Raw genomic sequence first — 27,468 nt, forward strand, 5'->3', positions numbered from 1 at the left:
TTATAAAGTGATAGCTCCAACAAGTGTGTCTGACTGTTGGTTATCTTCCCACCTGTCTTCTCTGTAGGTCATAGAGAAGAACTCCGGGGGCTGGTGGTATGTCCAGATCGGGGAGACGGAGGGTTGGGCCCCCTGCTCCTACATCGACAAACGCAAGAAACCCAACCTTAGCCGACGAACCAGCACGCTTACACGCCCCAAAGTCCCGCCCCCAGCTCCACCCACCAAAAAGCAAGACACAGAAGAGACGCCATCACCCTCACCCAGTCACTCCATCTCCTCATCCTCCAAAGCCCCAGAATCCCCCAGCCGGCCCACAGTATATGAGGAACCGGAGTACGACGTTCCCGCTGTTGGATGCGAGGGCGAGTCGGACACAGATTCCCTGAGGGGAGAGACAATACATCGCCCCCTGGAGGTGAAAATCAACAGTGTGGTCTGTGAGAAGTACCGTAGTTCTCCTCCAGTCTGCAAGACCTCCCCTGTGATTATCAGCTATAGAAGAAGGTCCTTCAGGTCCGTTGAAGAGATGGCCAAGGAAGAATGTATCTATGAGAATGATGGCTTCAGGCGCAGTAGTGGTGATGAAGGGGCTTTGGCCAAAGGCTGCGGCGGTTCCAACTCCCCAAGGATCTACCACTCCTCGACTGTACCCCGCAAACCCTCAGGGTCTTCACCTCTAGCAGGGGGAAAGCCATTGAAGAAGATCGCCCCGGAGCTGAGCCGAAGCCAGTCCCTAGCCAAAGCCGACACCAGTCCCAGGTTGTCCTCAGACGAATCGGGTAAAGATTCCAGGAAACCTCCAGGCATCCGGACGGTGGAGCAAAGGATAAGCCAGAGCCCCTCCACCAAGCTCAAGCCCTCGGTGAGGCCTAAACCTCTGCTCACCACCAAGTCAGAGCCACAGTGCCCTGAGAGGATGGACATCACTTCCCTGAGACGCCAGTTGAGGCCCACGGGACAACTTCGGCATACCGTCCATGGGCTCAAAGACTCAGAGACGGCCTCCGTCATCTCGTCGGAGGACTCCCATTCTTCCCGCAACAGCACCTCAGACCTCTCTTCCATCTACTCCAAAGGGAGCCGGGGAGATTCAGATCTGGAGGGGTTCAACCTATACAGGACCACAGACGCCTACGACAAGGTCCAGGAGTCAGAGCTGAGCTTTCCATCTGGGGTGGAGGTGGAAGTCCTGGAGAGGCAGGAGAGTGGCTGGTGGTACATTCGTTGGCGGGACAAGGAAGGCTGGGCGCCCACTTTTTATTTGGAGCCCATCCACCAAGGGAGGGACGGCGGTGGGTCCGAGTCTGACGGGCAGCGCTCTGGGTCGGGCAGCGGCACCGGAAGCAAGTCCAACAGCCTGGAGAAGAATGAGCAGCGCGTGCTGGCGCTCAACGACATCAACCTCCAGGGACTCACTAATCACCACCAGGTGCACCATACGCCAGGGGGTCTGAGATCGAGGAACACTCCCCCCATCCCCTCCAAGCCTCCGGGGGGCTTCTCCAAGCCGGCTGTGCTGGTTAACGGAGCCGCGAGAATGAGGAACGGTGGGGTGAGACCGCAGTCTGCCGTCAGACCCCAGTCCGTGTTCGTGTCTGCGCCACAGCCCGCCATGGTCAGTCAACATTACATGACAAGTTCCCTGAGGCGGAATGAGTCATTGGCCGCCCACAACCAGTATCGTACCGACCAGTACCGCTCCGGTTCCGCTACCCTTGGCGTGCGCCGTAACTCCTCTTTCAACGCTGTGCGTGCGCAACCCATCACAGTCGAGACCCGTTCGAGACCCTCAGAGCGCTCTATCACCACCAGGGGGTCTTCGGCGGAACGATTTGGCGCTGGTGGCGGGACGGACGCCTTGAGCAGGGTTGGGGTTGTTGTGCAGCGTAATGGTATCCCCGTCTCCACAGTCAGGCCCAAGCCTATCGAGAAGAGCCAGCTGATCCATAACAACCTGGGTAGGGAGGTATATGTTTCCATTGCTGACTACCGGGGGGACGATGAGACCATGGGCTTCCCTGAGGGCACCTGCCTGGAGGTTCTAGACAGGAACCCCAACGGGTGGTGGTACTGCAAGGTCCAAGATGCCCTGCACCCCCGCAAGGGCTGGGTCCCCTCCAACTACCTAGAGAGGAAGAAGTAATGGCCTAATAATAATAATAACAATTCCCCCCTTTGATGATGTTACTAAGAATATTGGTGATGACATCACTCCATAAGAATGTTACCCCACAAGAGCTACCACAAGCAATATGCTCCAAATATGTAAACAAATAATTGATTCTTATATAGTTTATGTAAAACATTTTTTTTTGTTTTAACCTTATAATGAGAAAGAGACACGTTTATTTCTAAAATGTACACATAAAAGACTAAAAGTCCAGATTTTTGTGTGCGATATGGGATGTAACGAGAGACTGAAAACGGGGTTGGCCAACCCAAGTGTTAGAAACACAAATATGTTTTTGGAACTTTGGAACGATGCGATTTGACACGACACCTTCTAGAAGGGGTTTACATTAGAAAGAGAAGATAGCTGGGCAATGATGGCAAGCCTTATACCTGCCCTTGTGACTGTAATGCCAAATAGGTGCCTTTTTGTAGATGATCAACTGAATAGGGGTTCGAAGAAGTGGACGGAACACATCACAGTGAATCAACGTCATTACCAAATGTATTACAGTGCCATAGGCCTATGAGCATGAATACCCCCAAAATTATTTTTGTAACGTTCAAGAGAATCACTTGAGTAGGAGGGTTTTAGGAACGTTACCGAGCGAATAGGATCAATCTAGAGTGTTGTAGTAGACTGTTCAGAATCAAATAAGAAAGAAACAAGAGAAAGGGAGAGATATCAGTGACTCTCAGTGAGTCACAATTGACTCACTTAAAATGACTAATCCTTTGATTATTTTATTTTTTGTCATTATTGTATGTTTTGTTCTTTAATGTCTCTGTGTGTCTTTCTGTCTGTCCTTAGAGATGTATTTCTGCTTTCTTGTGTAACACTCCACTGACAGCCCAAAATTGGAAAGAGTCAAAGTTTCCTCTCGGATATTCGGATCTCTGAAGTTTCAATGATGGAATATCTATGTTGAGGTACACGTAATTAGACAAACTTTGTAGTTTCACCCTGTTTTTGTAGTCCCACTTCTTATTCTATATTTTCAACCAAGCCTGCAGAATCTTGCATGCAAATAAAATCTGTCAAGCTTGAAATCTAATTAGAGTATACTTATTGGGGAATAAATTCCAATTTAAGGTGCTTTTCAGTTTAAAAAAAATAATTACCTACCACCAAGATATTACTTTACACAATATGTTTACACACTAAGTTGTCTGTATTAGTCCCAGACAAATATCTTTTTATATACGCTTTACTGTATACAGTGTAGCAATCGCAGTTGCAGTTGCACAGGAAATAAGTACTGGAAATATGGCTTAATAATGTTTTTTAAATCCCAGCCTCGAGCCCACAATGTGATTAAACCAATGCAGAATATCATTTCATTGGCTATTTTGTAGATTTACTATTTATTTATGGGCACAAATAGCCTAATACAGTGTATTCAAAAAAATACCTAAAACTAAGTTTAAAAAAATATATGTTTTGATAACATCTGGGCATCTGGATTTTCTGAACCCAAATCAAAGCATATTGAAACATGCGGATATTGCTGTGCAGTATTGGTTTATGTGGTATGCAATGGAGTTTATGTTTACTTCCTTTCTTTAAAAGTAGTTTGGTATCTACTGGATTTAGAATAGTACTGCAGGACTATTTTGAGTTACTATTTACTTATACGTTTCCCCCAAACTCAATACTGATATTACTTCAAAACGATCCCCAATTGAAAATGAATTACTATTTCAACTGGCTGGTGTTCAAGACTGCTGAAATATTTTTCTAACAGTGTGTGAGCTTCTCAATTGAGGTTAAACACTAACTTTTCATGACATTTTCTGCTGGACAGTATTATAGTATTAAACAAAGTATTGTACCTGCTAGATCGCAGTTATATCTGTTTTAGCCAACCATAGTTGTTTGTTGTTATTACAGTGTGATCACACATAGACAATAATGAAGATTGAAGTTCCGTTTTTTGTGAATTAATGCACTTTAACACTTGTTTACAGTGCATTAATGTAAGGATGCAGTTGAAATACTCAGCATATTATTTATTGATTTAAAAAAAAAACTATTTAATATGAGTATTTTTTTTACCTCAAGTTTTTCAACTCCTGAGTTGAAAAATATCTAAGTCATTAGAGGATGCCAAAGCTCCTCACAATATAATAATTGGATACTGTACAGGGTACTCTCTTGTGGGAGACGAATGCTACTGCAACATACTTTTTTTCATGTTGCCCTACAATCCGGCAGTAACAATGCAATACCAAATGCACTGCTGGTCAGTGAAACTACCAACTACACAATGCCTGTACATAATTGAATGTTTTCAAATATTAATGCAGCTAAGAGTTAGTCAGGTTTTTTTGTAGTTTATCATTTTTTTTAGTTCACTTTATTGTATTTGGCTATTTTTTCAACCTTCTAAATGACGTTTTTTCCCCCCCATGCTGTGTGCTGCAACTAGCAGAATCATGGACACTTCCTTTCTCCTTATTGGTCTGTACGTAATGCCTGATTCAAATCTTATTTATTTTGAACTAATGTTTTTACCTCCCATTTGTGGTTTGACAATCAAATATTTATCCACTGCCTCACTAGACTGGACTAGACCCCGCAACCTAGTACAAAAGTCAATAATGTGTGATATACTGTAAAAAAAGAAAAAAGAAGAAGATATTTCTACAGTCTATTTGGTATGAATTTCAAGCCCTTGCATACAGATCTATAGAAGCTGAAGTTAGTTCTGCTTCACAAATGGAGGGTAAAATGCTCTTTATCTCACCCATCATATCCCATGGGAAAAAAAATGGAAATCAATAATTAGGTCTATGTATAGTACAACTTCAGTTGATACAGAACCCCTAACCCATCTCCCTCCCTTCGACAAAGGCATTATGTAAACGTGTTGAATCACCCATAACATTTCGCTTCAGCACATATTAATGTATATCGCTATTGTTTAATTGAGTTCAATTTACATGGCTTCTCTGCCTGCGCCTGCAAATTACAAGGGAATTGTAATGTGTCAAGCTCGACTTTTTCATGTTCGTATTATGTATTATTATTTTTTAAATAATTTGTTAAATGTTTTGGTCAAAAATATCATTTTTGTCTTCTTTGTTTTTCATTTTCACCCCATTGTATTTGAACATCTTTCAGAAATGTAATAATGAGGAAATGTGCAATACAAATAGGCATCTTTAAAAAGCATAGCTATAGAAAAACATGATCAACATTACCTTTCTTGTCTTAGGAGATATGATCCAAAAATATACTGTATATCCCTTAATCAATTCAAGCCATCATCTGTCATGTAAACACCTTTAGGTCATGACTCATTTCAGGTCCACTGCTTTTTTAATATAGCCTTTTTCAAAAGAGCAACAGTTACTAATGGCACTGAACCTTCTCCCATCCCATTGGAGAGGCCCACTTCCATTGAGCTACAGCACAAAATGTTGTGACATGATGGACAGGATTTTTAACCAATGGCCACGTAAGAATCCCTTCTGGTTCTTCCTCCTGGCTAGCGTGCGTGGCTAGTGGACTGTGAATGGCACCAGCAGAACCCAATGACCTCGTTAACATCTAGCTGTTCTCTACCACAGATCCACAGAGGTAAGAGTTGTGTCAGCATCGAGGGCCTCTAGGTACTCACCAGACTGCCTTCGAGCTGTCACGTTTGTGCCTGAACAAAATGTTTTTGTTCTTGGAGAGTCTCTCTCCTCAACCTACAGTACGCAGATGCCTCCATGCCATTTGAACACAAGCCATGCCGGCCTCTTCAACCCTGTTGCCATGGCAAAAGTGACATTTGGAACCATCGCAGATGTCAACCGTGTAATGTCAATTGTTAAGCGGTAGTCTTGTCGTGAATGTGTACCACGGGGCCATCATAGTTTAATCCATCCACTTCCAAACCTATACCTACCACCAAATATAAGAAAACGCTTTTTCATGTCCTCGATTAAGCCCCATGGGAATTCATTTCAGACTTGACCATGTTCAGAATGTTTAGAATCTTCTGAGGAGAAAGAGAGAAAATACTACATGGGTTTGGTTCTTTGTCCACAGATTACAACAGTGATGTTCTTGAGGTCCACTAAAACTGGTTGGTTTAAAAGTTTCCTCTACAGATGATTTTTTTTAATCACTTATCCCCACATAACAGTTAAGGTGCTTCCCGGCTTTGGAAGGTCTCAGTTCATTTCCTTTCACCTCCAGTGGGTTTTATAGGGATGAAACACACACACACCCTTCAGTTTTAACTTTGGTGGAGGGTGCCACAGATTTGTGGTAAAGTAGCACCCATGCAGGGGCCACACATGCACATAACGACGAGGGAAGCCATTCATGTCGGAGAGAATAGATTAGAGCCTCTACCATATTTGCGAACTCAGCCAAGTGAGACCGTCCCTACTGACGCCATACTGCCTCGACTCTCTGCCCCCGCCTCCTTTCTCTGTTATTATTTGAACAAATTGACGGGCCTTCTCGAGCGTGACCTTCCCTTAAGCCTAGTAATCCTAGATAGCACCAGCCGGAATGGCTTTTTCCTCACGGCTCTTTTTTTCTACTTTTCCTTTACTAGTGCCTCCTTGCTCACGCTTTGGCCTATTCCACCATACTTCCGCCATGTTCTTTTTCTTTCGCCTCAACCAAAGCTTGTAGTTCCCATTCACTTGGAGTAGGGAGAACGAAGAGATTGCATATGTTGAGTGCATCTAGTGTATGAGGTTTGGGTTGTAGAAGCATGTGATGTGAGATATTGTGTGTTGGTGTGTTTGAGAGAGAGGACGTGCGCACTGTGATGAGTTGGATTGTGTGCAGGTGAGGTCGGGAGAACGATAGGAGGTCAGGGATGAGGTTGGTTGTGTGTGGGATGCGTTGGGAAACCTGAGATGGATCAGATTGTGGAATGTAGATGACATGGCAAGAACGAGAGAACGAGACAGAGATAGTGAACAAGAGAGAGTGAGAATGAGAGAGAGTGAGAGAGAGAGAGAGAGTTAGAGACAGAGGAGCTGGATACAGTTGTGGACATTGTGCTCCTCTGTTCATGCTGACTAGACTTCTGTTAAAACAAGTAGCAACAGCTTCCATCAGAGACAATGAACAACACTGCATCATACTTCCTCTTCTCCCATCACCCACAGCTTGGGCTAATGAACAATCCATGTACGCTGCGTGACGGTGAAATCTCATTATCAAAACACCATTTTAATTGCGGTAGTTAAAGTTTTGAAGCCCAGTAAGTCTCGCGCCGGTGGCGTCCTGATAGCGGGGAAACACAGCCACGAGGGGCTAATCTAAAACAAATGAGATTGCGGCTGTCGAAGATGGATAGATGCTCTCACTCTTTGTCGCTCTCGTTCTGTCTCTCTCCAGCTTTTTAGCGGGTGGCATATTAATCATGTGTCTGATTTATTCGGCTTTATATCATTTGCTGTGGTGAAACTTCAACTTCTGTTTGATGGCTTATTCTCTCCTGGTGTGAAGGGAGAGGCTGGAGAGCCGGGTTAATGAGAGAAGGGGTAGGTTAGGGCGGTAGGAGATGTGATGTTTTGAGAAAGTTAGTAGTAAGTGTTTGTGAAAGGGGTGTGAGGTGTTTAACCTAAGGGTTGTTTTTAGTAGGTATGTTGAACATAACTTTTTTAGATTGAAATTTTTATGTTGTTTGCTCATGTAGGAAGTCAATGAATGAAATAAAAGAAGAAGAAAAGGAGAGGGATAAAAGCTTACTCAGTGCTAGAACTGATGGTAACGCTTCAGACAGGTGGAATGGGACTGCCAACTACGCCAAGTGTTACTTAACGCAATTTCTTAACACAACAGGTGGCGTTGGGGCATTGTTTAGAATGCTAATGTATTGCATGGCTGAGGAATAGAGCATGCTGGTTCTTTTTTTGTGTTTGCTGCCGTGCTGAGACTCTCACTGTTTGACTTCCTGTTCTAGTTACTACTTCATACTCTCTTTAATTTACCCTCAGACAGATACATCATGTCACATCGCACTAAGCAATAACTGCTCAAACTGCTTAAAACTACCTTCCTTTTTTTGTATGGGTACCAATATGGACCATATTTATTGCCACATCCATATTTTCTGGAGGGAGGATTTGTCAGATAAAGATGTGTGTCATTTGAGGGGTCACTGAATATATCACTGAATACATTTTAGTTGGCATAGTCAAAAGTCTTGTTATTACCTTAGATAAGGCCTTCATGAGCATTCAGTGACGCCAGTTATAGTCTAATTCATATTTACAGTAGAAGGTAGTGTGGCAAATCTCCAACACTGTCACAAAAACCTAATTTGTAGACAAGGCCTCAAACCAAAGTTATACTCTCTAAACCTACGCTCTGTAAACCGTCTAGGTCCTTATACCCAAACTTGAAACAATAATGACCCACTACCAGCATGTCAACTCTGTTACATCATACCACCAGTGCTTCGAGTTGGACCAAAGGAGTTGCTATAGTATTTGTTTTTCTCTCTTTTTTTTAATTTGCAATATTCTTATGCAACATTTGTGTTCAACTCTAGAGACTAGTCCTGTTTTCAAAAGAAAGGTGTCATGGGAGGTTGGAGTTCAAGAGAAACTGATTCCTTTTGTAAATGTCACTGACGTGAGTCATTCAGTGTGACAAAATGTAAAAAATGTAATGTCGTGCGACAAGGCGATAAAGCAGCAGGACATGTCAGGACATGTCATGATTTTGCATCACTGAGTAAGTCAATAAGTGTATGTGAAAGTACAGCAAATGTACAAATAATCTAATCAGTCTACTCTTCAACGGGAAACATAACAATTGGTTTGTGTGCCAGCGGTTCTTTTTGAAAACAGGGCTGTCCCTTTTTATCGTTCTCATTTTGAAAACCTTTTTTGTTGTTGTTGTTGTGTCTCGTTCATGTTTACATTGAATCTTGCATTGCCCTAAAGAGAAACACTATTAAATGTATTATCTTCGTTTAATTAATGTTGCCTCTCTGTTTTCATTTGTTAGCCTGAACATTCACATGCCATACATTATGAAGCAGAATACTTGCAGTAGTATTATTATTAAATGTTTCAGTCATTTTAGCAGACACAAAGTACATACTTTCCCCCCATACTGGTTCCCCGTGGGCGTAGAACCCACAACCCTGTCATTGTAAGCACCATGCTCTACCAGCTGAGCCACACAGGACCAAGTGAGATGGTGTGGCTCATACATTCATATTTAGATTTATTTTTAACTTTTACATACAATTGTAGGTGACAGTAAATTGATTCAAGGATACATATATCTTCATTTGTTGTGTGGTATAAATCAGAATAAGTATATTTAGACTTGGATTGTACAATTATTATTATTTTTTTAAATCCTGTTTTAGATGTATATTGTATGAGTTATGAGAGAACTGTAAAAATTGTTAGGGCAGAAAATGAAGATGAACTAGTATGGTAGAGCCCTACCTACTGCAAATGAGAAATGAGACATCTTTACAAATGTAGAAAGATGTATCGCATACGCCTAAATGAACACGAAAAATGTGCACACCTACCTCCCGTTAGGACAACCACCCAACCCCCATCGAACCCCCACAAAACGCTCGCGTTCAACAGAACATGTGCAAGTTACCCTCAGCATCTAAAGGTTAGAGCATTCATCACATTGATCATGGGTGGTTACGGGAGATGTGAAGAGAATGTAACACTCAGCCTAACAGCTGCGGGAGGACTAATACATAGAGACACCATGTCCAACATAAAGACTGTATTGGAGTATTTCAGGAAGGTTCTAGAATGACAGGTATCAAATAAAGACGCAACAAACACTTAGAGGCCGACAGTGTTTCTGCCACCTTTTGGTTGCACATAGACCATTTGGGAATATTTCAGAGAGGTACTGAAGTAAAGGTCTTAGTGCTTCTGTTCATTCCATGTCACTGTCATCTTCAGGTGTGACGGTGATGGCATATTTAAGTGAGACAGTGTCGACAGCTGAGGAAAGCTCCCATAGGACAACCCATCGCCAAAACATATTCTCATTGGTCAGTGGAACTATTTATATATATCCACTAGATGGCAATCTTGAACTGGTCTGTTCTCTTCAGCCTTCGCTGGAGGAGTCAGAAGGGGGTTTGAGCTCATGGTTTGCGGTTTTTCGCTGTTTATTTGTAAAGGTCTTACCTCAAGGGCCTTTGTAAAGCAGGTATAAGGTCTGCATGTATTCAAAATAATGTTTTTAAACACATGAACATTTAATCAATCATCACAGAGTATTACCTATGGACATTAACTATGACCCATCACTTTATAACATGGGAGTCATGGGATACTAATACACCTTGATGACAGATTTGATATATATCGTCTAGATTACTGTCAGACCTCATTCCTCCTCCTAGATATTACCATGTCTTACATGCTATTAATCCACTACTGACAGACATATGTATATCTGGGGACATCAGAGGGATATTTGAGGTGGTAGCTGCCTGCAGTGCTTGGAGCCGCTGACCCCTGGAGCCCCTGACCCTAAGCTTGGTGTCCCCTGGAGGACCCCGGTTGAACATAAACCACCTAGGCAGCTGGGGCCGTCCAAAACACATGATGTAACAGGTGCCCCAAATCACATACCACTGAAAGCACCAAGTTCCACTGGACCACAGAAGGTCAGGGTTGTGTAGGTCTGGGTTAGCCTCTCTATTTGGATTCCTGTGTGTTTTACGACTATGCTGACACAAACTGTGTTCATGATCCATGCAATCAGCATGGCTGGGGGATGATAGTAATCTTAATCAATGGATTGTATCATTATTTGAAACCCTTGTTAGTGAACAGCTAATAGTTTTTATATACTAACTCTGTTTTATCAATGTACCAATTGGGCTTCAGGAAGAAGCATAGCACAAGTACAGCAGCCATGAAGGTTTTAAATGATATCACTGAAGCCTTTGACAAAGAACATCACTGTGTCTCACTTTTTATTGATCTCTCTAAGGCTTTTGATACAGTTGATCATGCTATTCTAAGGCAGAGACTGTCGAGTGTAGGTCTTTTGGCGCATGCAGTTGCATGGTTGCTAACTATCTGCCTGATAGAACTCAGTGCACTCAATTTGATGGGCTCATGTCTGTTAAATTGTCTGTCTGTAATGGTGTGCCCCAGGGCTCTGTACTTGGTCGAGTCGAAGGTCGAGAGCGTGCCTACTCCGAAACATAACCCAACCAAGCCGTACTGCTTCTTGACACAATGCCCACTTAACCCGGAAACCAGCCATACCAAAGTGCTGGAAGAAAAAATGTACACCTGGCAACCGTGTCAGCATGCACTGCTCCCTGCCCCCCACCGGCTAAACACTCCCCTATCCCGGACGATGCTGGGCCAATTGTGCGCCACCCCATGGGCCTCCCGGTCGCAGCCGGCTGCGACAGAGCCTGGACTCGAACCCAGAATCTCTAGTGGCACAGCTAGCACTGCGATCTAATGTTTTTTCTAAAGCCGGAAATGCACCTCTGAACCTTTTAAATCAAATCAAATCAAATTTATTTGTCACATACACATGGTTAGCAGATGTTAATGCGAGTGTAGCGAAATGCTTGTGCTTCTAGTTCCGACAATGCAGTAATAACCAACAAGTAATCTAGCTAACAATTCCAAAACTACTACCTTATGGACACAAGTGTAAGGGGATAAAGAATATGTACATAAAGATATATGAATGAGTGATGGTACAGAGCAGAATAGGCAAAATACAGTAGATGGTATTGAGTATAGTATATACATATGAGATGAGTATGTAAACAAAGTGGCATAGTTAAAGTGGCTAGTGATACATGTATTACATAAAAATGAAGTAGATGATATAGAGTACAGTATATACGTATACATATGAGATGAATAATGTAGGGTATGTAAACATCATATTAGGTAGAATTGTTTAAAGTGGCTAGTGATATATTTTACATAATTTCCCATCAATTCCCATTATTAAAGTGGCTGGAGTTGAGTCAGTGTGTTGGCAGCAGCCACTCAATGTTAGTGGTGGCTGTTTAACAGTCTGATGGCCTTGAGATAGAAGCTGTTTTCAGTCTCTCGGACCCAGCTTTGATGCACCTGTACTGACCTCACATTCTGGATGATAGCGGGGTGAACAGGCAGTGGCTCGGGTGGTTGTTGTCCTTGATGATCTTTATGGCCTTCCTGTGACATCGGGTGGTGTAGGTGTCCTGGAGGGCAGGTAGTTTGCCCCCGGTGATGCATTGTGCAGACCTCACTACCCTCTGGAGAGCCTTACGGTTGTGGGCAGAGCAGTTGCCGTACCAGGCGGTGATACAGCCCGACAGTATGCTCTCGAATGTGCATCTGTAGAAGTTTGTGAGTGCTTTTGGTGACAAGCCGAATTTCTTCAGCCTCCTGAGGTTGAAGAGGCGCTGCTGCGCCTTCTTCACGATGCTGTCTGTGTGAGTGGACTAATTCAGTTTGTCTGTGATGTGTATGCCGAGGAACTTAAAACTTGCTACTCTCTCCACTACTGTTCCATCGATGTGGATAGGGGGGTGTTCCCTCTGCTGTTTCCTGAAGTCCACAATCATCTCCTTAGTTTTGTTGACGTTGAGTGTTAGGTTATTTTCCTGACACCACACTCCGAGGGCCCTCACCTCCTCCCTGTAGGCCGTCTCGTCATTGTTGGTAATCAAGCCTACCACTGTTGTGTCGTCCGCAAACTTGATGATTGAGTTGGAGGCGTGCGTGGCCACGCAGTCGTGGGTGAACAGGGAGTACAGGAGAGGGCTCAGAACGCACCCTTGTGGGGCCCCAGTGTTGAGGATCAGCGGGGAGGAGATGTTGTTACCTACCCTCACCACCTGGGGGCGGCCGGTCAGGAAGTCCAGTACCCAGTTGCACAGGGCGGGGTCGAGACCCAGGGTCTCAAGCTTGATGACGAGCTTGGAGGGTACTATGGTGTTGAATGCCGAGCTGTAGTCGATGAACAGCATTCTCACATAGGTATTCCTCTTGTCCAGATGGGTTAGGGCAGTGTGCAGTGTGGTTGAGATTGCATCGTCTGTGGACCTATTTGGGCGGTAAGCAAATTGGAGTGGGTCTAGTGTGTCAGGTAGGGTGGAGGTGATCTGGTCCTTGACTTGTCTCTCAAAGCACTTCATGATGACGGAAGTGAGTGCTACGGGGCGGTAGTCGTTTAGCTCAGTTACCTTAGCTTTAACAGGAACAATGGTGGCCCTCTTGAAGCATGTGGGAACAACAGACTGGGATAGGGATTGATTGAATATGTCCGTAAACACACCAGCCAGCTGGTCTGCGCATGCTCTAAGGGCGCGGCTGGGGATGCCGTCTGGGCCTGCAGCCTTGCGTTAGAGTTTCACCTATTACTACCTGTCAGTGCAATGAGATTGAAACAGTAACCTCATAGAAATATCTTGGAATTTTAATTGATGACGGCCTCTCTTTTAAATTGCATATTCAAAAATGTACATTTAAAAAAAAATTGAAGTTGGGATTTTATTTTAGGAATAAGGCCTGTTTTTCTTTTGAAGCCAGGAGTCTAGTATCAGCTACATATATGCCTATACTAGACTATGGGGATATTTTATATATGAAAGCTTCCTCTCAGTGTTTGAGATCAATTGACACCCTTTACCATGGAGCACTGAGATTTTAAACTGCACAACCCTTACGCACCGCTGCACTTTATATACCAGGGTTGGCTGGCCTTCTCTAGTCAATCGTAGGCTCAGTCACTGGTATACTTTTATTTACAAAGCCATTTTGGGTTTACTACCATTTTATTTGGGCATTTTTATTGTTCGGAAGGTTGATTTGAGGCTGGTTCCCTGACCTGTCAATGTTTTTAATTAGCTGTTTTATGATTTTGCTATACTCTTGTGAATTCTATGTTGTTTTTTTACTAGATTACCTGTAGTTTGGCCAGGACACTCTTGAAAAAGAGACTGTAAATCTCAATGAGCCCTTCCAGGTTAAATAAAAGTTAAATAAATGTAAAAAAAAGAAATTTACTGGATTAATTCAAATCAAGAGTATGGATATAATAAATAAGAATTTATCATCAAGTGCATGTTATAGTTGGATACGTATGGGAGATAATCCAATCATATTAAGATATTGGAGATGTGATAGAACATATAGAATTAACTTGTAATCACATTTTTTGTCATTTATGTTCTATTCAAGTTTTATGAGAAAAGCTGGCACAGACACTTCCTTGAAACACACCTGGATAGTTTATTGACACAATCATCCGACTCACATAGCTCACAAACAGATCACTTGGAAACTAGTTTTCAAATAAAGACAGGTTTGCAAAGTATCTTAAACAATGCATGAGTCACAACATAGAACATATATTCTTCTATATCATGGAAAATAGGAGCAATCATGGTTGACCTAGCCTATGTTACGTTTCTATGTGTAGCGTTCTGATCGACCCCTGAACTCTGTCTAAATGATGGCCGAGGAGATTGCGATGTCGCGTTTTATTTTTTTGCTCGTCTTCTATTGGTCCCAAAGTTCAATAACTAGGGCGGCGTGAACAATCAACTCAAACAACTAAAAGACAGAAGATAAAGTATAATTCCCAGGTGAAACCTGTCTAGTAATATCTGAAGAAGGTTTTATAAAATGGAGGATAGTAGAAGAAGAAAGCAAACACCCAAGTACAGTAGGATCTGAGATCAAAACACTTCAATGGAAGATAAACAATCAGGAGAGAAACCAAAAATGTATTTTTTGGTAAATTGGTATCACACCCCAACTGGTTGGTGTTATAGTTAGGGCCCTGCGTTTTCCAGGTCACTAGGTCAGGAACAATTCTGGGCCCTAGTCATAGTATCTGTGTGGAGGGCTGAACTTTAAGCCACTGAGTACTGACATGAGTCAGACCACTTCAATTAATCCTGTATGTAAACTCAATAAATATGATAGGCAGCAATTTAGGTGCCTTGTTTTTGTTTTTGCATTCTATTTAACTTTAACGTTATTATAGGTTGTCAATGTACGGTATGCCATTTATGACATGACCGTATGTTCAATGACTATTGTTTACATTAGTGGTTGTGGGTTAAATTCCTTGAATAAAAGGCCAGCAAAAAAAACAACTGTAAAGAAAAGGGGAAATTAAGGGGAAATTAGGGGAAATTAAGTGCGTTTAGCACAGATATTGCAAATTACGAGGTGGATGAACACATTTATTATTATGATTTTTTATTCGATTTCGGATTTCGTCGGACACTTAGTATCAGCACAAATTTTACTGTGATAGAATATGCTAGAGATTGCCTATAGACTAGACCATTTAAAAAGTACAATCAGGATTCATATAAAGTGACATTTAACATTGCCATACAACGACGGCCTTTAAATTTATACTTGGTAAGAGCTATAAAAACAAACCTGGTTTGGACTCGAAAGGAGGCATAAACAACAATGTCAAAATTACAAAAAAATTCAGCGTCTGAATATTCAGGGTTTGTAAAATTATTCATCTGTGCTTGTCTTTTACCCAAAGCAAGGAGGTGTTATGATTGTATACTGCAGGGAGTCCTAGGTATTGGTGGAAGGTACAAGATAATATCGTTCCTGGCTTTAGGATACAGAGTAGAAGTAGAAATAGCTGATTATTTCATGGTTTCAATCAACCAGAAATAAACATTACAATCATGACTATCAATCGGGAAAAAAAGCTGACAAAATATGTTTTTTCTCTTTCGATACTACCAACCACACCAATAAAACTATTTGCCTCATTTTTAAAACATAAATTAACATTAAAAATGTGAATTAACACTTCAAGCAGTAGCATATAATATCATAAAAACACAAAGTTCTGTTTGTGAGTGTAAAGAGGATGTATACGAAACATCTGTCAGTATTTGCCCCAAACAGAGAGCTGGCAAATACTGTCGCAGCATTACATTCCAGATTCATTTGTCCATTATCTATTAATTACACCAGGATGCAAGATAAACGTGATAAAAAACTGCCTTTTCAGCTCTCGGCAGAAAGCTATGGCCTATAGCTCCAGTACACACAAGCACGAGGGGATTTTCAATGGGATACATGACACATACTGATCATAAAGGGGAAAAGTCTTACTTTTACAAAATCATATTCTCAGGTAGTCTTGCATTGATGTCAATGGGAGACTGAGTGATAATTCGACTTAAGTATAAATTAGGATTCGCCCCAAAGTGACAAAAGTCATATGGGGTAAGTGACAGCACGTGTAACTGACTGTATATCAACTTGTAACATTGAGGAACTCCCATCTACCTCTAATAACCCTACATTAATGTGTGTAACTGTGAAGGGTATTTGTTGCTGGTGGAAGCACTACGCAGATGTTAGAATAGTACCGTGATAGGGGTTAGGGTTGTGTACATATTACTGAGTGTCTGTGATGCAAATGACCTCTGACCTGTAAGTATTTTGAGTTATAAAAATAAGTTAGGGTCAACTCAGTTTTGTTTCATGTGCATTTTATCCTCTGAGTTTCTGAATTCCTGTTTCTGAAAGCTTTTCTTCTGACACACAACATCGTATTTGGTATTTAGTAAGGGGTCTTGGTGAAAAATATGGATAGAAACAAAGCATTGTTAATGACACATCCGTTGGGTAACAAAGTAAATGTTCATAAATTAAGGCAGGGAGCTGTGTCGGATCAACGTCGAACGCTATTACCATGGCAACAATCACAGTGCATTGGGCTGGCGTTTGCGTAAACTGTCACCATTTTGGGGCGTTAACAGCTGGACCTGAGGAACACCCAATAAATGTACTTTCACTTCCTGCTTCCAGTCACGTGATGTGGGTACAAATTCTGGGATTGGATTGGGAGCCGAGGCTGCCAGTGACATGGTTTCGATGGCTGTTTAAATTTATTGTGTAAAATAATATGTATCCTCTCCTTTCTTTGATGGGGCATTTCCGAGAGTGCAGTACTGACTTCAGTGCAACATACGACACTGCAGAGCAAGCAGATAGCGAGCTAGCGCAACAGGACAGCTACCACCAATGAATGTGCTATAGAACTACCACACAAATACATTTGGTTGAGAATATATGACTTACTAAATAGGAGGAAGAGGTGATACAGCCCTCCTTCACACGTCATATACTTACGTCCCACAACTTTATACAACTGTGATCATCTTCCTATTGATGAATCCTATGACTACTGCAGAAATGCATCCCTTTCCGGTCACAACCCTTGAGCAACAAATAAGTCCTCTCTTTTGCTCTGCAGTTTGCCTAAGTAACACACAGACAGAAGTTGTGCCATACTGAGACGTTATGTTAATAAAGAACTATCTGTGGACAAGGGTAGACATTTTGCCTGTTGTTGTTTTTTTTTACAGACAAAGTTGAGTCAAGTTAAGAAGCAAATGTTGGAACTTAACAGTCCTTCTCCTCTTCAACATAAATACATAATCTCAAGACCAAAAACGTTGAATTGAAACCACCTGGTTTGCTTCCATGCAAACGAGCAAACGAGCGGCAGTCGTCTGGAAGTGGCTTAAACGACAAAATAAAAAGTACTTTCACGTCTTCTCTTTCCTCAAAGTCTGAAGCTTCCTGAATCCTTGGAGAGAGCAAGTCGAATGAAAACTTGTAGTTGAGCGAGGAAGCTCTCGCCGCGGTTGCAAACCCGCCACTTCAAAAACCGTCACACACTGCGTCAGAGGGAAAGTGGAAATGCAAGAGACCTTTGCAGTGCAGGTGTACTAACTGTTACCAGCATTTGAAACAAAAACCAAGATTCGTCCTCAAAATCCATCACACAAAAGTACCAGAGTGAACTGTTCATTGTCCATTTCCCTGATCTTAAAAGTTCATCAAAGTCTTTCCCCAACGTCTTCCTCCTCCCCCCATTAACTTATGCCTGTGGCCCTCAGTTACGAGGCCCTTAGCTTCAAAGGCCCCCTACGTGCTACGGTAGGTCTTAATGATGTCTTTGATTTGTCTCCTGCAGATGGGGCAGCAGGCGTTGGACATCTTCTTGAGTTTGACGCCGCAGGTGTAGCAGAGACACATGTGACCGCAGGCGTAGATGACCGTGTCCACGTGGTTCTCGTAGCAGATGGAGCACTCATCGCCTGTCGGCCACCCGGGCCCTCTCCCACTGCCTGATGGGAAGGTGGGCGACTTGGGGAGGCTGACGGGCGAGCTGGGGGTCGTTCCTGTTAGGGGGGAGGTAGTGACGGAAGGAGGGAGAGGGAAAAGAGAGAGAGCATGTGTTAGGGGTGTCAGTAATCAATAGACTTGTGAAATAACTTTCTGCCTGTACACTACCGGTCAAAAGTTTCAGAGCATCTACTCATCTACTGGTCTTTCTTTCTTTTTACTATTTTCTACATTGTAGAATAATAATGAAGACATCACATCTATGAAATAACACATATGGAATCATGTAGTATCCAAAAAAGTATTAAACAAATCAAAATATATTTTATATTTGAGATTCTTCAAATAGCCACACTTTGCCTTGGTGACAGCTTTGCGCACTCTTGGCATTCTCTCAACCAGGAGTTCCCACATATGCTGAGCACTTTTGACTGCTTTTCCTTCACCCTGCGGTCCGACTCATCCCAAACCATCTCAATTGGGTTGAGGTCGGCGGATTGTGGAGGTCAGGTCATCTGATGCAGCACTCCATCACTCTCCTTCTTGGTAAAATAGCCCTTACACAGCCTGGAGGTGTGTTGGGTCATTGTCCTGTTGAAAAACGAACTATAGTCCCAGTAAGCCCGGGGGCAGGTAGCCTAGTGATTAGAGTGTTGGGCCAGTAACCGAAAGTTTGCTAGATCAAATTCCTGAGCTGACAATGTAAAAATCTGTCGTTCTGCCCCTGAACAAGGCAGTAAACCCATTCTTCCTAGGCAGTCATTGTAAATAAGAATTTGTTCTTAACTGACTTGCCTAGTTAAATAAAGGAAAAGCCACATGGGATGGAGTATTGCTGTGGTAGCCATGCTGCTTGTGTGCTTTAATTCTAAATAAATCCCAGACAGTGTCACCAGCAAAGCACCCCTACACCATAAGACCTCCTCCTTCATGCTTCACGGTGGGAAATACACATATGGAGATCATCCATTCACTCACAAAAACACGGCGGTTGGAACCAAAATCTTACATTTGGACTCCAGACCAAAGGACAGATTTCCACTGACGTAATGTCCATTGCTTGTGTTTCTTGGCCTAAGCAAGTCTCTTGTTCTTATTGGTGTCCTTTAGTAGTGGTTTCGTTGCAGCAATTCGACCAAGAAGGCCTGATTCATATAATCTCCTCTGAACAGTTTATGTTGAGATGTGTCTGTTATTTGAAGTCTGTGAAGCATTTATTTGTCTGCAATTTCAGAGGCTGGTATAACTCTAATGAACTTATCCTCTGCAGCAAAGGTAACTCTGGGTCTTCCATTCCTGTGGCAGTCCTCATGAGAGCCAGTTTCATCATAGCGCTTGATGGTTTTTGCGACTGCCCTTGAAGAAACTATGTTCCAAGTTCTTGAAATGTTCCGTATTGACTGACCTTCATGTCTTAAAGTAATGATGGACTGTCGTTTCTCTTTGCTTATTTGAGCTGTTCTTGCCATAATATGGACTTGGTCTTTTGCCAAATATGGCTATCTTCTGTATACCACCCATACCTTGTCACAACACAACTGATTGGCTCAAACACATTAAGAAGGAAAGACATTCCACAATTTCACTTTGAAGAAGGCACACCTGTTAATTGAATGCATTCCAGGTGACTACCTCATGAAGCTGATTGAGAGAATGCCAAGAGTGTGCAAAGCTGTCACCAAGGCAAAGGGTGGATATTTGAAGAATCTCAAAAATAAAATATGTTTTTATATGTTAAAACACATTTTGGTTACTACATGATTCCATACGTGTTATTTCATTGTTTCGATATCTACATTATTATTCTACAATGTAGAAAATAGTAAAAAGGAAGAAAAACCCTTGAATGAGTAGGTTCTAAAGCTTTTGACCGGTAGTGTATGAACTGATGTAATGGATCTAATCTACAGTGTTGATCAATACATTCCTTACAATAAATACAGTACAAACCCATTTTTCCACTGTTGTTCTACTATGAAGGCAGCCTCACATTACCTAACTACAACAGTAGACGAGACATTGTGTCCTCCCGCTGCACAGCACGAGAAGCAATCTACCGAACAGACTCACCACCCAGGACATCTGCTACCTAGTGTCCCCCTCTCTCCTCTCTTAACCCCCTGCAGTGGGTTTGATAGTTTGATTAATAGAGTGGCTCTGAAAGGTACAGACCTGCCGCAGAGCCACCACAGTAGGCCGCAGAGCTGGGTCCTCCCAGGCCTCCGTTAAGGACAGGGTCGGAGCTTCCACTACCCAGGGCCAGGGCTAGGGCGCTAGGGGTGTGGGGTGAGGAGGAGGGAGAGCTGGGGATGGAGGGAGCCCGCGCCGGCTGGTCCCCGAGATGTGTGGAACCTGGAGCCAGAGAACAGACAGAGAGAAAAAAGATGGTTATGAAAGCATATAGAGTTCAAATAGAGCCACCTCAAATAGAGCCACCTCAACTATAGCAACCTCAACTATAGCCACCTCAACTATAGACAACCTCAAATATAGCCACCTCAACTATAGCCACCTCAACTATAGACAACCTCAAATAGAGCCACCTCAACTATAGCCACCTCAACTACAGCCACCTCAAATATAGCCACCTCAACTACAGCCACCTCAACTACAGCCACCTCAAATAGAGCCACCTCAAATAGAGCCACCTCAACTATAGCCACCTCAACTATTGCCACCTCAACTATAGGCACCTCAACTATAGGCACCTAAACTATAGCCACCTAAACTAGAGCCACCTCAAATAGAGCCACCTCAAATAGAGCCACCTCAAATAGAGCCACCTCAAAGAGAGCCACCTCAACTATAGATACCTCAACTATAGCCAACCCCAAATAGAGCCACCTCAACTATAGCCTCCTCAAATAGAGCCACCTCAACTATAGATACCTCAACTATAGCCAACCCCAAATAGAGCCACCTCAACTATAGCCTCCTCAAATAGAGCCACCTCAACTATAGATACCTCAACTATAGCCAACCCCAAATAGAGCCACCTCAACTATAGCCTCCTCAAATAGAGCCACCTCAACTATAGATACCTCAAATATAGCCAACCACAAATAGAGCCACCTCAACTATAGCCTCCTCAAATAGAGCCACCTCAACTATAGATACCTCAACTATAGCCAACCCCAAATAGAGCCACCTCAACTATAGCCTCCTCAAATAGAGCCACCTCAACTATAGCCACCTCAACTATAGCCACGTCAACTATAGGCACCTCAACTATAGGCACCTCAACTATAGGCACCTCAAATAGAGCCTCCTCAAATAGAGCATCCTCAACTATAGCCACCTCAAATAGAGCCACCTCAACTATAGCCACCTCAACTATAGCCAACCCCAAATAGAGCCACCTCAACTATAGCCTCCTCAAATAGAGCCACCTCAACTATAGCCACCTCAACTATAGCCACCTCAACTATAGCCACCTCAACTATAGTCACCTCAACTATAGGCACCTCAAATAGAGCCTCCTCAAATAGAGCCACCTCAACTATAGCCACCTCAAATAGAGCCACCTCAACTATAGCCACCTCAACTATAGCCACCTCAACTATAGCCACCTCAAATATAGCCACCTCAAATATAGCCACCTCAACTATAGCCACCTCAACTATAGCCACCTCAACTATAGCCTCCTCAACTATAGCCTCCTCAAATAGAGCCACCTCAACTATAGCCACTTCAAATAGAGCCACCTCAAATAGAGCGACCTCAACTATAGATACCTCAACTATAGCCAACCCCAAATAGAGCCACCTCAACTATAGCCTCCTCAAATAGAGCCACCTCAACTATAGCCACCTCAACTATAGGCACCTCAACTATAGGCACCTCAACTATAGCCACCTCAAATATAGCCACGTCAACTACAGCCACCTCAACTATAGCCACCTCAACTATAGGCACCTCAACTATAGGCACCTTAAATAGAGCCACCTCAAATAGAGCCACCTCAACTATAGCCACCTCAAATAGAGCCACCTCAACTATAGCCACCTCAACTATAGCCAACGCCAAATAGAGCCACCTCAACTATAGCCTCCTCAAATAGAGCCACCTCAACTATAGCCACCTCAACTATAGCCACCTCAAATATAGCCACCTCAAATATAGCCACCTCAACTATAGCCCCCTCAACTATAGCCACCTCAAATATAGCCACCTCAACTATAGCCACCTCAACTATAGCCACCTCAACTATAGCCACCTCAACTATAGCCACCTCAACTATAGGCACCTCAACTATAGGCACCTCAACTATAGGCACCTTTAGCACTGTAAGTGGACTATCCAGTAGGTTCTACATTGAAGAATGATCCTATATCATAAAGAACCGAGAGAAAGAAAGATTATTATTACTATTTTGATGTATTTATTTTATTTATATTCATTTAAAAAAACATCTGGTAATATTTATTATATATATATATTCTATATAATATTTATCTCATATATAAATTTTCCCCCCATTCTCGAATCACCCTTACAATACTTTTTTATTTACTTTATTGTTAATGTTGGTGTCATTTTCTCAACTGGTTTAAGCAACAGTGGCCTTGTTCATTCATGCTAATAAAGCTTATCTGAATCTGAAAGAAGAGTTGGTATGTTATGAAGACATAGGCCTACAAAGATCAGAGGGGTTTTTCTCTAAGTGTGCTATACAGTTACTATACAGTACATTTGTAGACAGATGAATGATTACTATTACTAGTCTGTTCAACCTCTCTTTCGTATCGTCTGAGATTCCTAAAGATTGGAAAGTGGTCATCCCCCTCTTCAAAGGGGAGACACTCTAGACCCAAACTGTTACAGACCTATATCTATCCTGCCTACCCTTTCTAAGTCTTCGAAAGCCAAGTGAACAAACAGATCATCGACCATCTCGAATTCCTCTGTACCTTCTCCGCTATGCAATCCGGTTTCCAAGCTGGTCACCTCAGCCACGCTCAAGGTCCTAAATGATATCATAAATACCATCGATAAAAAACAGTCTTCATTGACCTGGCCAAGGCTTTCGTCAATCACTGTATACTTATCGGCAGACTCAACAGCTTTGGTTTCTCTAATGACTGCCTCGCCTGGTTCACTAACTACTTTTCAGATAGAGTTCAGTGTGTCAAATCGGAGGGCCTGTTGTCCGGACCTCTGGCAGTCTCTATGGGGGTGACACAGGGTTCAATTCTTGGGCTGACTCTTTTCTCTGTATATATCAATGATGTCGCTCTTGCTGTGGGTGATTTGATCCACCTCTATATAGACGACACCATTCTGTATACTTCTGGCCTTTCTTTGGACACTGTGTTAACAAACATCCAAACGAGCTTCAATGCCATACAACACTCCTTCCGTGGCCTCCAACTGCTCTTAAATGCGAGTAAAACTAAATGCATGCTCTTCAACCGATCACTCAACTGTAGCCACCTCAAATAGAGCCACCTCAAATAGAGCCATCTCAACTATAGATACCTCTATTACAGCCAACCCCAAATAGAGCCACCTCAACTATAGCCACCGTAAATATAGCCACGTCAACTACAGCCACCTCAACTATAGCCACCTCAACTATAGCCACCTCAACTATAGCCACCTCAACTATAGCCACCTCAACTACAGCCACCTCAACTATAGCCACGTCAACTACAGCCACCTCAACTATAGCCACCTCAACTATAGCCACCTCAACTATAGCCACCTCAACTATAGCCACCTCAACTATAGCCACCTCAACTATAGCCACCTCAACTATAGCCACCTCAACTATAGCCACCTCAACTATAGCCACCTCAACTATAGCCACCTCAACTATAGCCACCTCAACTATAGCCACCTCAACTATAGCCACCTCAACTATAGCCACCTCAACTATAGCCACCTCAACTATAGCCACCTCAACTATAGCCACCTCAACTATAGCCTCCACCTTCATTTGCACACACTGTGTACAGACTTTCTTTTGTGTTATTGACTGTACTTCGTTTATTCCATGTGTAACTCTGTATTGTTGTCTGTTCACACTGCTATGCTTTATCTTGGCCAGGTCGCAGTTGTAAATGAGAACTTGTTCTCAACTGGCCTACCTGGTTAAATAAAGGTGAAATAATAAAAAAATAAAAAATGTATCTTATGATCCTATTGAAGTAAATGGCTTTTCAATCACTTTTGGGGATTTCTAGCGTGAAGTTTCGGGAGATATGTTGGGGGTTTGTCACGTTCCACTCTTTTTTTATATCCCCTGTTTCTGTGGTGAAGGCAGGGAAACAAAATTCAGAGTCCACGTTTAAGAAGCACATGCCAGTGATGCCTAAGGTGAGGGGTCATGTTTCAGAGACCCCAGTGTGATTAACATGACATAATGGGTTCCAAAGTCACGGACATGGACACATTACCGAAAGTGGGAATGCGACCCTGGCTACGTTAGACGTACAGTACATGCCTGTACATCGATGAAAGAGGGTACGTCAGACGTACAGTACACGCCTGTACGTCAGAGAAAGATGTTTGAAGTATCTAAGGACCAAGTGGTTCCTTAACATTGGTTGACGGTTGGTTAGTTAAATTGTTGATAGTGATTGAGTAGTAATAATTTATATAGACTGAGCAAGATTGAGTGTCACTGTTGATTTTATAAAGGGGGATCACCTAATCATAAGTGATACTACACCAAAAACAAAGGTCATTTATTTCTAGACTGTATTTATGGAGGTAGACATATTGAATGCATCCAGGCATTGTTAGTCTTGCTCTGACCCGTGTTTTATTTTTGGTTTAAGTAGGCACTAACAGAATGACTATTTAATGTTCAGTAAATTACTAGGAAAATTGTCTGTCTTGTTGAGTGTATGTGTCATAATTAAAAATGAAAAATATTAAAAGCTTTCCTAATTCGCTAGGAACAATGGAAATGGCTATCATCACCATTTCACCCTAAAGCCACAACATCCAAAAATAGGGACATCATCAGCAACAACAGAGACAAACAAGCCACAATGAACTACATGGAACCCTTGAACATTTCAATAACATGTTATTTTAAGACACCAGGGATGAGCGGAGGAATAGTTCATCAAAGCCTATGGGGATTATGGTAACTGGGAAGGAGCTCCATGGTCTTTCTCAGTGCGCTATGTCTGTTTTTCTGGATGGCATGGCGGAAGAATGTGAAAAATGAGTCGTCTGGTGTGTGGCCCATGGTCCATCATTAAGACTGCAGTCAGCTGACAACATGGCGACCGGCCACCGTTTCTGGCATCTCTCTGGGAGCGATTGATCTATGGCCAGGTCCAAAATGGCTGCCCAGTTACGGTCTTTCTATGCTCACGAACACTGGAGAGGCTGTCGACTAGGCCAGTGGTTCCCAAACTTTTTCGCTTACTGTACCACCAACTCAATTTACCCAATCGTGCATTTTATCAGTCGGCCGATGGTCTCATGAGTCTTCTCTAGTACACCCTGTGGATAGGCCCTGGTTGGGAACCACTGGACTAGGTGGCCATTTTGGTTCTGCGACAATGCTAACATAATGCATTAGGACCCATGTTGGCAGTAATACTGATCTCTGTTACCTGATGACTGACTGACATGGTGCATTACGTCATGTGGTAGGCTGTACTGCACAAGTCTTTTGGAGGGTTTCTAAATGGGGCTGTATATGCTGGTGTAGTTGAAGAGGAGGGCTAAGACCTGGGCTGTTTGTTTGTGTAGAGGGTTGCTCTGGTGCCCCTAGGCCCTTGGTGCCTCAGTGTGTGTGTATGTCTAAGTGTGTGTGTGTGTGATGTGTGTGTGTGTGTGTGTGTCTTGTGTGTTTTTAGATGGTCATTTGTAGAATATCTATGTATAACGCACACTCCCATAACTATACTTAGTTCGTATGGACACACCCTTATCCTCCTTATAAACTACCACTACATCTACTATTCAGAGTCCCCCTATGATCACATTACTACTAGACTGACAGGTCCCCCTATGGACTCTAACCCAGAGGTGTGGTGGTGGTGCCGATCCGCTCTCTGTCCTCCATCTCTCCCATTGTAATCCCCTATCTGGCTTGTCCTCAGCAGCTGACCTATGTTCAGTGGAGCCCAGCCCCGATCCTCGTGTTCACTCCCAGATTAATTTAGAGAAGGACTGTGGACAGCTGTGGCAGCTCACTCCCCCTACCTCCCAAATTGCACCCTGTTCCCTATGTGGTGCACTACTTTTGACTGCACTACTTTTGACCAGAGCTCTATGAGCCCTAGTAAAAAGTAGTGCACTATATAGGGAATAGGGTGCCATTTGGGACACAGGTGTTTATTAAGAAGAGTATGTTTGTCCAGATCCTCTAAAGCAGTCTGCTATGGGAGGATTCTGAGGAATGTGGGCTATGTGACACTGAGACTGGCCTACTTTGACTCAACAACACTGGGTCACACACTGTCGCAGCACCTCGATGGGGTTGTGGCTTCAAAATGGCCACTTGGCCCTACAGTCATGGTTGTGACTGAGGATGACCTTTGTGGTCATATAGTGACCTTAGGTCATCATAGGTATCTACATCTTAAAAGAGGAGTGTGGGATTTCCTTCTAGGGATCTGTTCAGTGGTAGACAGATGAATAGGAGGAGGGGAAGATGGGAGGAGGAAAAGAGGAGACTGAGGTTGTAAAGTGGTTGCTTATCTTTCTACATCCATTGAGCTTTCTGAAACACGATATCCAAAGAAACTTTAAGAGCTTTGAAAGGTTTGGCGACCGTATATGGGTGGTCTTTAAGTTTGTTGTAAGCACCATTTTCTACATTTAGGCTCTCAATGGTATTTTGTCAAATCTATATATAGGATAGTATATACTGTATATATAGTTAAAGCTGCAATATGTCACTTTTTGGTTGACCTGACTAAATTCACATAGAAATGCGAGTTATAGATCTGTCATTCTGTTTGAAAACAAGTCTAAGAAGTGGTTGATGTGCGATATTTATATGCTTCCTGTGATTTGTTTCATTTTTTTGCATCTATTACTCACACCAGTTCTAATCAGCTGCAAACACAATATTTTTGGTTATGGAAACAATATGTCACAGCGGTTTAAATGGTAAAATGATTCTCTACACTATACCTACTTGCAGGCGTGTGTAGAGTGTGTGGGAGAGACAGGATATTATCTGGCCCGAAATGAAGGGAGTGGTTTTAT

General features: G+C 42.8%; 2 protein-coding genes across 6 annotated transcripts in view; one reads left to right on the forward strand and one right to left on the reverse strand.

Moving 5' to 3' along the window:
* Positions 1–9,118, forward strand: part of LOC135537136 (SH3 and PX domain-containing protein 2A-like) — a 127,112-nt gene extending 117,994 nt beyond the window's left edge. For all 5 annotated transcript variants that reach the window (XM_064963341.1, XM_064963347.1, XM_064963367.1 and 2 more), the window contains one exon: positions 68–9,118. In XM_064963341.1, coding sequence (XP_064819413.1) covers positions 68–2,146 — 2,079 coding nt within the window. In that variant the 3' untranslated portion in view covers positions 2,147–9,118. The remainder of the gene's footprint in view (positions 1–67) is intronic.
* A 5,253-nt stretch (positions 9,119–14,371) lies between these two features.
* Positions 14,372–27,468, reverse strand: part of LOC135537166 (E3 ubiquitin-protein ligase NEURL1-like) — a 70,952-nt gene continuing 57,855 nt past the window's right edge. Inside the window, exons 5-6 of the mRNA XM_064963379.1 lie at positions 20,461–20,640; positions 14,372–18,344 (exon numbers count right to left, since the gene is read on the reverse strand). Coding sequence (XP_064819451.1) covers positions 18,088–18,344; positions 20,461–20,640 — 437 coding nt within the window. The 3' untranslated portion in view covers positions 14,372–18,087. The remainder of the gene's footprint in view (positions 18,345–20,460; positions 20,641–27,468) is intronic.

The sequence above is a fragment of the Oncorhynchus masou genome, chromosome 5 (assembly GCF_036934945.1).
Source record: "Oncorhynchus masou masou isolate Uvic2021 chromosome 5, UVic_Omas_1.1, whole genome shotgun sequence".
NCBI classification, from domain to species: domain Eukaryota; kingdom Metazoa; phylum Chordata; class Actinopteri; order Salmoniformes; family Salmonidae; genus Oncorhynchus; species Oncorhynchus masou.